The 11,135-nt window shown below is 44.5% G+C and overlaps 1 protein-coding gene across 1 annotated transcript; it reads right to left on the bottom strand.

Moving 5' to 3' along the window:
- Positions 1-988: 988 nt before the first annotated feature.
- On the bottom strand, positions 989-7,025 carry LOC104363518 (zinc finger protein 397-like). Its single transcript, XM_032995032.2, has 5 exons — positions 6,886-7,025; positions 6,290-6,362; positions 3,826-4,485; positions 1,960-2,058; positions 989-1,879 (listed from the first exon to the last, which is right to left on the bottom strand). Exons 2-5 carry the CDS (start codon positions 6,360-6,362, stop codon positions 1,569-1,571), a joined length of 1,143 nt encoding a protein of 380 aa, XP_032850923.2. The 5' UTR covers positions 6,886-7,025; the 3' UTR covers positions 989-1,568.
- Positions 7,026-11,135: the final 4,110 nt, after the last annotated feature.

Raw genomic sequence — 11,135 nt, 5'->3', positions numbered from 1 at the left:
ATTGAAGGAATAGCCTTTAAGGTCTCCCAATTTGGCTTAAATTAATATCCTACTGAGTTAACGCTAATACAAAATCCTACATAGTAAGAACCAGTGTGTGATTTTCACAGTCTGTGTTCACACACACAGAGTCATACCTGATCCCACAGAGGATTTTCTTTGGACCAGAATCTGACGTCATTGCACTGTCACCAACAAGACAACTTGTTAAGAGAAGTAGTGTTTCCCATTCTTAAAACCTAGGTCATATTTTATTAATTACTAACAGCTAATCCTTTTAACAAAACATCATCAAACCTCACAAAACCAAACAACCCACAAACACAACATCAGTTCAAGAGAAAGACTTCTGGCATAGGCACAAGCCCCAAAGTTTCTTTATCCCAGCACCTCTTCAAACGTAAATCATAGTTGGCTTTTTTGTACTTTTGAAACTCAAAGGTTCTGACACTGCTACCAGTCTGTGTCGCTGACAAAAACAAGGAGGTAGATGGGACTAACACTTCTTAAAACTGCAATTACCAGCCTCAAAAGGCCCCATGTCAAAGTCCTATGGGAACAGGGGAAAAACAAACAAACAAACAAACAAAAAACCAAACAAACAAAAAACAAACACATTACTCTTTTCCCCCTCCTCCCCAGACTTCACAAGATGGTGTACCGGAGCTTCTCAGTATTCCTCCCCAAACAGTAATTATTTACCCCAGTCCTATCCCCCAATGAAGTAATACATAACAGTCAACAACATCTAATTCAAATAGGATATAACAGGACACCTAAAACCAGACTTAAGTGAGTTCATCTTTGAACAAAAACCCAAGTGTCTTATAAACCAGATCAGCTTTACCTCACAAACTCTTAGTAACTCTTGGTAAGCAAGGCAGACCTGAATGGTGGTATTGGGGGGGGGGGGGGGGGGGGGGGGGGAGAAGGGTGACTAGGGAAATGAGTTGTTTGTTTTAAAAAACAGAAAACATTTTTTTTTTAGTTTTAGTAGTGACGCTGGCCTAAGAATCGGCTAAAGTCACATAATTTAAAGGCTTCCTGAATGAAGGAAGCTTTTGCAAATGAATGCTGGGAATAGAGGTCCAGTTAACCTTTACATAAGCATGTTGCTTACCTCTACACAAATCAGACTTAACAGGAGTTGCTTAAACTATCCCTGATGATTCTATCATTAGCTTCAGCTCATTAGGAGAGGTCCAGTTGCCCAAGTACATATTAAATGTATATCAGGTATAAAAATATGCTTAAATCTTATGCCTAATCTTACATATGGATGTTGCACTTCACTACACCCCAGCGATAAAGATCTCTTGAGCTACCTTGACAAAATACATTCCTGGCCAAAATGTCTGCATGCTGCAACAAATGAATGGGCAGTGGATTTGATCAACTGCTGCTTGATGGTGCATCTGAGGCATGCATCTTTCCAAGTCTGAGTCAGCATCTTCACAGGTCTACAGTTTCAACATTACAACACAGAGATCACATGTTGGAGTGAGAAAACAGTACCAAACAGTAGTCACATTTTGTTTACATTGGATAGGTTCACAGCACAGTGCTGATCAAGTTGTGGAAGACGCAGGATATTGAGAGGTTGGGAGCCGAGTGGTAGGCTGAACTCCAGAGGCAGATGACCGGGCCAAGAGGCTCATATTTTCAGGGAGGAGACTGCTGGGATTAAGAAGGGGAAAAGAAAGAGACGCCGCTGCAGCTGCCTGCCGTCCTAGCAGAAGTCCTAAACTATAAACATTTGAATTAATGAGATCATTGCCTGGGAGGAGTATATTCAGTTGTTTCTGAATTTCTTGCAGGACCTGCAGCTGACTTTGCTGATTCAGAAGCAGCATATCCATATTTTCCCTCATTTTCTTCACTGCACGAAGAGAAGAGAATGTTAATGCTTACAATGTAAAAATACTTCACCTGGCAATTTAGAAGCCTTTTTATACTTACACTCTTCATGAACAAGATTCAAGTGATCCATCTCACATTTCTCTGCATCACACCTTTGCTCTTTATGATGCAGAGAGGTAAATTCGGAGCCGTTTGCATCTAAAAGAAAGACGGTGTAAGTCAAGAGCCCACTTTATCACCAATTGTCCGTATTTTAAATATGCTGTCACACAAGGAAAAGGCAAATCAGCAACAACCCTTCCTCTCACCCACATTTTATACTTAAAACTTCATTCAAGTCACATGTTGGCCCAAACTAAGCCAAACCAGAACAAAGGCTAGGCAGATATAGCCCTCTGAAACATTACAGACTTGGGTTTAATCACAGCCAAAATACCTTCCTCTTGCTTCCCCCATACCTCTTTTTTTTTGTGGGGGGGAGGGGGGGAGAAATGGGGGGAAGGGGGGTGTTGGGGGGGTGGCAGGAGAAGCAAAGCTGGAGCAAGGGAGCTGTTCAGGAATAGGACAGCTGAGATTTACTAAAAATGTACTTAAGTTATAAGTATGTAAACCTCTTGGAGATCACATCAGATACAGAAATCGAGTTTCATTCCTAATCCACACATTGCAAGGCCAATGTGGCATATATTTGACCATAAAAGCAATTTTATTATGGAGCTTCAATCACAACGATGCAGCAGCAAATAGTTACTCCAGAGTAAGTTCACACACTTTCTTCTGAAGCAGGTGTAGTATTAGGCAGATCTGACACTAATTATAGGCCAACCACCAGAATAAAAAGTAGATTTTTTTTTTCCTTATGAATGATAAACTCTTACATCTAAAAAAACTATTAGAAGCCCTCAAGAAAAAAAAAAATGCATTAGGAGTGCAAAGTTCCATCTTTAGGGCTCATTAGCAGAGTTTCTAGGCCACCCCTCTGTATCTATGGACTGAGTAGTCTCAAACCCTACCTTAGGAATTCAGTGTTGCCATTTCATAACAACTTCATTATTATTATAACTTCATTATTATTCTCATTTTTAAGATGAATGGCTCTCCTGCTCAATTTTTTTTTTCAGGAGAAAAAAACAAAATAAAACAAATTAAAATGCCAGAAAAACCTTGCACACAAAACACCTTCTCATATGGTGTCATGTCTTAATTGCCTTGGTACATGATCTGGTGGCCAAGACCCCAACACCCAGAACAATTCTATGGGTTGCTAGGCAAGACCCAAAACTAAAAATTAAAACTTTTTTGACCGAGTATAAAGGGACTGCCCATGTAAAGGTACAACAACAGGAAAAAAAAACCACAATGACAGTTTTTACCCCAGAGTTTCTGGTCATTACAGGTACATGGAATATTGCAAAATTAAAAAAACTCCCTACTTTAAACCATCAGTTTGTGTGACAGCCTATGTAATGCTGAAGTATTGCAGAGGGTTGGCCAGCAGAGACCTCCCACTGCAGACAATGACAATGCTCCTTTAATATCCACATGTAACAAAAATTAGCTGCTAGATTTTACCAAGGCTCTGATTCACAGTTTAAATCCCTTCCACTTCCCCTAAACTTAGTATTTTGTCGCTAAGCACTTCTGAAGATCTAGGGCTAGAGATCAGGTAACACTATAACGCAGGAATTAGTGGGATCTGAGAGCTCTGCAGAGTTCTAAGGTCCCAAGCAGCCTTCATGTCAAAGTCTAAATTTCAACTTTAGCATTTTCAAGGCACTTCTTCAAATGACAGGGATAAACATATTATATAGGAAGGGGAAAAACCATGCTAACAGAAAAAGCCCACTCATATTCACAGCAAGGAGGGGGAAGTGTTCAGGAACAAATGGAGACCACAGTATCTGATACATCTCCTGAGAGTCTGTACAGCTTGAAATAAAACCCAACAGATTTTAATTCAGTTACCTGCTGTGTGTTCACTGGATGCCTCTCTCAAATGAATCTGTTGATGTTTAATGAAGTTTGAGCACAGACGGAAGCTATTTCCACACTCAGTACACCTATAGGGCTTCTCATCCATATGGACTTTCTGGTGCCTGAAAAGAGCTGCACTCCCACTGAAGCTTTTCCTGCATGTGGTGCAGGAAAAGGCTTTCTTTTTCGCGTGGGTTTTGCGGTGAGCGATAAGGTTTGAGGTACGGCTAAAGGTTTTCTCACATTCCTTGCACTTGTAGGGCCTCTCCCCTGTATGGATTCTCTGGTGTACCACCAGATTGGCCTTCCTGCTAAAGCTCTTCCCACATTCAACACACTCAAACATTTTTTCTCTTGTGTGGGTTTGCAGGTGCTTCAGAAGCCTGGAGCGCCCCTTAAAGCCCTTCCCACATTCTGTACACTTGTAGGTTTTCTCTTCTGTGTGCAGTTTCTGGCCATCAGCGATGTAGGCGAGTTTTCTGGAACTTCCTTTTTGGTGAGGGGGATTATTACAGGCTGCCCTTTGCTGCCTTTGCAGACTGGCTGCCCCGCTGTCTGGGCTGTGGGCTTCAGGTACCTGAGGCAGTACATCTTGCTTAAGGCCTTCGGGGATGACTCCCTCTTCCTCATTGTCACTCAAAATGCAGCACCCTGATGGAGTAAGAGAGCAAGCTGACACTCCTTCCCTAAGACAGGTAAGATGCTCCTTGTAAAGCAGCTGAATTTCTCAGGCCTATCATCAACTTGCACCAGATTCCCCTTTTCCAAAGAGGAATGGAAATTACAAAGATTGAGATAAGAGGACAAGGGGGGGGAAAAAAAAAAAAAAAAAAAAAAAGCGGCACAGGGAAGAAGAGAGGTAAAGAAACCTACCTCTTCCTTCCCCTCCCCCTTTCCTTGCTCTTTCTCCCCGCAGGGAACGACAAAGGAAGACTGCCAAAATGAAGGAAGGAAAAGGAACAACGTGCTGACACATCCTACCCATCACAAATACCTACTGTTAGCTATTTCTTCCAGCAGACTTTGCTCAAAAGCCTTCAAGCCTGCTAAATTAGTATTAGTTTTAAAGCTGTTTGGGTGGGGATGGTTTAACACCAAAAAAAGTACCCTTAACCTTCATTAGGCAAAATCAACAGGGAGGTTTACGTTGTTTCTCACTTGTGTTAGATATTTACTGAAAAATTTTAAATTTCTTCTTTTACGGGTCAGCACATCAGGTTCTTTCCCTAATTATCACAAGAACAGTTGTAATTATTATAAGGATACTGTATATTCATGCATGAGAAGTCAAAAGGAGTTAAATCTTTATTGATTAAAAAAATGAACTAATTTCCAATTAACTATTACTATCCCTTTCATATCTACTAGCATGACATCTACTTTTCTTGTAGTGACAAGCTAAATAAATTGCATTACACAAGCTCACAGGAAACATTCAAACATGGCCCCTTCTTTCCTAAAGAACACGACCATTTCACAAATGAGTACTAATGATCATGCACCCCACAGTAAACTTTGGTTACCTTACTTTACTGACTAAATTTTATATTCACATTAACAGAATTATATGTATCACCTGATGCACACTTACCCCATCTTGATTTCTGCAAGCATCTTAAGATGCTTACATTGATTCAAATAGAGGACTTAGCCATTAGCATTTCTGATCTAGCATTCAAATATTCAGTTACTCACACTACATATACTCGCATTTAACACATCGAGTTTGGTTATTCCACTAACAGAAAAAAATAGGCTTTCTACATTCAAGGTAAAACTCTGCACCTCTATGACACCAAGGAATAAAATTCTTAAATAACATGCTCTTAAAGGGACAAAATGCTCTCTATTTACATGGCTACAGAAGCCAAGATCTAAATACCAGTGATAAAAGAAATTAAAAAACCCCTACTTACTAAGGGAGGGGGGATTCATCTCTCACATCAAAGAATTACACCCGAGGTGTAGCTTTCTTCCAGAGGGATGAAGAAGACTCCCTCTCACAGGAGCAGTCATTCCCTCGCTCCACAACCAAGCAGCTGATTATTCCTAGAAGCCCACGGAGAGGCCCCAGGTCTCTAACAGTGAAATGGGAACCAAACCACCCTCCATTCCCATCCACTGATAGTGCTAGAGAGTCACGCACTGCAGGTACAGCTGTGCAACTCTCTCAGATCTTCCTCACCCATGAAAAAGCCTGAAAACCAGAACTGTGCCAGCTTTCCTTCACTCCAAACGAACCATACTGTCTTATTTTAAAGCAGCTACTAGAAACCCACAGCAGAAAGAAATGCAAAATACCACTGAGCACCTTGCCCCAGCCTAGTGTGCCGTACCACCCCAGCAACCCAGGGCAGAGCAGTCAGAGGAGCAGAAGGAACACAGTGTCTCCAGACCCACTCGGTGGAGCCTCAAGCTTCCCTCTGGGGTTTAACTAGCGGAGTTTACATCTCACCTGTATATTCCGTAACATCAGTCTTCCCGGGCTCCTGGAGAAGAAAGAATACAGACTCTATTACCGGCTCCATCTAGAAGAGGAAAGAAGAGGAGACCTGGAGCGTAAAACCATTCCCACACAGATGGGAGAAGGGGAAGGGGGCAGACACAGGTGCGGCACATCTTGACAGTACCTACTGGCTGCCCCAAAGGGGCAAACCTGCACACGCAATTGACCCCCACCCTTAAACAGAGAGGGGAGTCTGCCAGAAAGGCCTGAAGTTTGGTGGCTTGCAAGCTGGAGAGTTTAGTCAAAACGCCAGTATGATTAAAAAGCAGCGTAATCTAACCTTAATCTCCCTTGTAACGCCAACGAGCGCTGCCTGAGGGCTGCACTGGCTCCCGGCACGGAGTCCCCACTCTCGCCTCAGCACCTCGTGCTTCTTCCCAACCTTTAATACAGCCCCGCCAGCTCGCAGCTCCCCCCGTCCCTCCAGAGCCGCTCCACCCCTCTCCGAAAGCCCCTGAGCAGCACCTCAGCCTCCCCCAGGCCTGCTTTTGGGCCGCCGGGGGAGGCCGGCCCCCCTCCCGCCAGCTGCCCCGCCGGGCCCGTACCTTCCCTCCCGGCTGCTTCGCCGGGGGATCGGGCTTCGCTCCTCCCCGGGCCTGCCGCCGGCTCTCCCCGGCGCGGGGAAGGCAGCGGCTGGCAGCGGGGCAGCGGTGCGCCCCACCCCGCCGCTCCTGCGTGGGGCCGACAGGCCGGGGGCGGCGGGGGCGCAGGCCGGCAGGGCCGTGCCCCGGCCCCGGCAGCCTCGGGGCCGCCTCCCCCGGCGCTCGCCGCCCGGACGGGGCTGCCGGTCCCCCACGCTGCCTCTACCGAGACGCCCCGGGAGCCGCGGTCCCCGCGGGCGGGGTTAACGGCCGCGGCACTCGGCGCCGAGGGGCAGCCGCCCCGGCCCCGGGCGCCCCTCGGGTTTGTCCTTCGGTATCCACACCCCCTCCAGAATACGGTGGGCGCTTTTCCTCGACTGCCGCAGGGTGAAAGGCGAGTGCTCTCTGATGGCACCGGGGGTCCGTAACCTCGCACTCCCGGCCGTGGGGTTCGTCCAGCCCTGCACCTCGGTGGTTCTGTGAGCGGCGGCTGTTGGACTCGCCACCTGCGCGGCACGGGGTGTGAGCAAGGCTCTGCACCCCCTTTGAGGATGGGCGGTGTTGCCCCGGTAGAAGTGCCGGCTTTTCTCCCCGGGCTTTGGTGCCTGGTGGGGTGCAGCTTGGCGGGGTGAGAAAGCAAGGAAGGCAAAGAGGGAGACCTGCCCTGTCGCAGCGGAGAACACCCCGCAGCACCTACCGCGGCAAAGAGAGGGCCCTGGAACCTGAGCGCTCAGAAACGGCAGACAGACAGGTGGATGTGGTGGTTCACCCTTTCACATGGAGCCTCAGGAACTGAGCACCCATCGGCTCCTCTCCTCGGGGCCCCCGGGGCTGCCTTGCCGGCAGGCAGGAGCCACGGCTGAGGAAGCGTGCTGGAAGGCATCACCGCCCGGCACTGGGGGCTGTGCCCCGCACCCCTCCGGCAACCTCGGAGAACTCGTCCCACCTCCCCCGACAGCACACAGCTTCCTCCAAAACACGCCTGGATGCCTGGTGGTTCGCGGGCTTGCACAGGCTGCAAACGTACTGCTGCGGGCTGGCAGCGGAGAAGGGCGGGAGAAGCGGCTCTGGGCCTGCTCCTTCCTCTCCTGGGTTCTCAGGGTACTGAGCTTCATCCGCGGTTTTTCCACGAGCTGGCCTTTTCCACAGCTGAAATTGCCCCATAATCCTGCTTCCCCGTTTTATTCAGTAACACCCGCAATTCTTTTTCACTGACCTTCATTTCAATACAGTGTGCACACAGATCAACAGCTCAGTGAAGGAGGTGGGCTGCATCTTTCCATTCAGATGTGGAAACAAAATATTCTCCACATGCATGTTATAACAGAATATTATTTTCTTTCAATGGCTACTATTCCTTTTCAAAAGATGGTTGAAGTCTGTCAATGCCGATATATTCCAAAAAAGTATTTTAGTTTTGTTAAAAGAGTTTTTAGAAAAAGAAATACTTGCTGTAAAAACTCTTTGTAATGATACCTGAGAGTCAAATATAATTACATAACTCCAAAAAATTAAGTTAAAACATAAAACAGTATTGTATTTGCTTGCAAAGGCCACAACAGTTAAATGTCACTCCCTTCCTACCACATCCCTTACTCTCCTGTCTTCAGTGAAAACATTAAGGAATTCTCCCAGGAGGTGCCCTCAAGGTAGAGGTTCAGAGGAAGACTAAATCTTGCTGACAATCCTACTTTCCTCCTCCGGAGGAGCCTTTTGTTCCCTTACAGTTCCTCCTTTCTTTCTGAAAGGCAAACACCTACTAGGGGAGAAATAAAGTAGCCAGTGTGTAAGTAGAGAAGACAACTAACCTGTCAGAGAACTGATCCAAGAGTGACCTGAAAATAATTATAGCTATAATAATCCTCCAAGTACAAACACCACAGTCTTCTGCTGTAACCTACAAACTGTTCTATTTCCACCCACATAAAACAAAGGCAAGTGAAAGACTCATGTATTTGCTTACACAGAGCTTAAACAGAGAACAGAGACAAAACTGTGTTGCAACTCATTTATCTTCCCGATGAACAGTCGAACTGGTTGCTTTTCCATCTCAGCAGTGCAGAGCTGTTTGGAATATGCAGGTGCCCAGGATCTCAGTGGCATCTAGCAGGTCACCAGAGGATAAAAAAATTTATCAGCTTGAGTATTATGTACAGTCCTTTCTTTCCTTAAATGAAGAAGCAGAATTTATGGCCAAAATAATTTTTCCGTCTAAAATTCAGTGGTTGTCTAATTTTAGCTGTAATGTACAAAAAACCCCAGCAGGTGGAGATCTACTATTGTACTATATTTATATTACAATAGCTTCTTGGTGACCCTGCACTGGACCTAGACATGACTGTACTTTGGTATTGTACAAATACAAACTGAAATGGGGTTTCCTTCCACAAACAACTTGAAGTCTAGAGTAGCATTAATGCAATTCCCTCAAATGGAAGGCACTTTCATATGTAATAAGCTCTATCATGACTTATTGCATGTTTTCACCATTTTGTAATTGAATATGGCCTAAATTTAAGTTTTCCAAAATCACCCAGGACAAAAAAGGCTTACCACATTCCCAAAGGAAGCTAAGAGATTACACAAAGCATGGCTATACACAGTATGGCTATTCGAATAAATTGGGATGCAAAGAACACTACTGAAAATCACTTGAAAAATTGTAATGTATGAATAATTGCAAAAGCATCAAAGGAGTTTAGGATTAAAGTATGATTCATCACATTTATTTTTACCCCATGCATTTTAGTAGTATACTGTAGCTGCGTTTTGGAGTTTGGCAGGCTCCTTGGTTTTGTGGACTTTCTTGTTTTTCAAGGAAGAATAATGAAGTGAATTTCTCAAATGCAAAGGATTTGGGTTTTGGTGATTGTAAACATCAAATCCCACAGGATAGGAGAATCTATCATGGGAAGCACAGACTCAGAAAAAAGACTTCAAAAGCCATGGTGAGCCTTGGCAGAACATAAGCTCCAGTGTTGATGCTGGGGTGAAATGGGTAACACAACACACAGAAGCATAAACTAGGGGAACACTGCATAAAAACAAGGATACTCAAAATATTCACCCCGTGTTTGTCACTCAGACGATTACTACAGCAGTAGCAGATTAGCTGTTAGGTTTGAAGAAAGAACTAATACAAAGAAGTTCCTTGGCACATATTAAGCAAGAAGTTAAACTATCAGAGTCATCCTCTCTGCCCACCCAACGCCCCCAAAGGCCTTTGCCGCTTAATTTGCTGATACCCCCCTAAAATCTATAGAAATACTAATAAATAAAGGATACCAGAACATTACAGGCACGAATAACCTTCAGTATCAGGAAGGGTGAAAACACAGAAAGATGGAAGTTCTGCCATCAAGAAACGAGAAGTGAGGCTGGGAGATTATGTGGCTACATGGGACATTCTCATTTAAAAGCCTCAGGGAGCATTCCCAGCCCCAATGGACAGATTCTTCCTTCTAGGAGCAAGTCCTGACCCACCAGAAAGTTTGAGACAATCTGTGGGTTTTCTGCATGGTACAACTGACACAGGAATCAATTCCACACACACACGCTGTAAATCAATAGTAGTTAATTAGTTTAAATAAGTAGACAAATTAATAAAAAGATCTTCCCCCCCAAATCTAGTCATTAAACTTTGATTTAGCAGAAATTTAACAAGAAAAATAGCAGCAAATAACACTTGTATTAAGGACTAATTATACTTGAAAACAGAGATTTTCCATTTTAAATGGAAGCCATTTAAAAGGCTTCAGAGGTATGAAAGAGTAACAATATCAGAAGAGGGCATTTTTAACCCACGTAGGAAACAATTCAGTTCCATCGCAAAACAAGTTGAAAGACTGATTTAGTATTTTCCAAATCCGCCACCACCTGGGCAATCTAGGAAACTGCGTTTCAGTCAAATTCAGAATTCAGGCAGCTATTGCTCTCAGCCTTGCCAGATCTGGCTGGAAAAAAAAACCAAACAAACAACAAAAAACAAACAAACAAAAAACAAACAAACAAACAAACAAACAAACAAACAAAAAACAAACAAACAAACAAAAAACAAAACATCAAAGCCATGCGATAATTTCAAAATATCCCCCTGAAAAGCAAGAGGCTTCTGAAAACATTGGTAATTTGTGAGAAGCCGGGCAAGATTTCCCCTGCGCTAAAAGCATTAAGTCAGGCACTTTAGAGGCATCTAGAAGTTGTCCCATGTCCCA

The sequence above is a fragment of the Tyto alba genome, unplaced genomic scaffold (assembly GCF_018691265.1).
Source record: "Tyto alba isolate M040663 unplaced genomic scaffold, T.alba_DEE_v4.0 Super-Scaffold_21, whole genome shotgun sequence".
Lineage (NCBI taxonomy): Eukaryota > Metazoa > Chordata > Aves > Strigiformes > Tytonidae > Tyto > Tyto alba.
Note: the sequence above shows the minus strand (reverse complement) of the source record. Positions and strands in the feature narration are given on the sequence as shown.

Excerpts from the sequence above, each read along its gene's own strand:
- LOC104363518 (XM_032995032.2), bottom strand. The coding sequence starts at position 6,362 with ATGGAGCCGGTAATAGAGTCTGTATTCTTTCTTCTCCAGGAGCCCGGG. Across the intron at positions 2,059-3,825 it reads ATCCAGTGAACACACAGCAG|ATGCAAACGGCTCCGAATTT; the intron begins GTAACTGAATTA and ends TCTTTCTTTTAG. Across the intron at positions 1,880-1,959 it reads GAATCTTGTTCATGAAGAGT|TGAAGAAAATGAGGGAAAAT; the intron begins GTAAGTATAAAA and ends CTCTTCGTGCAG.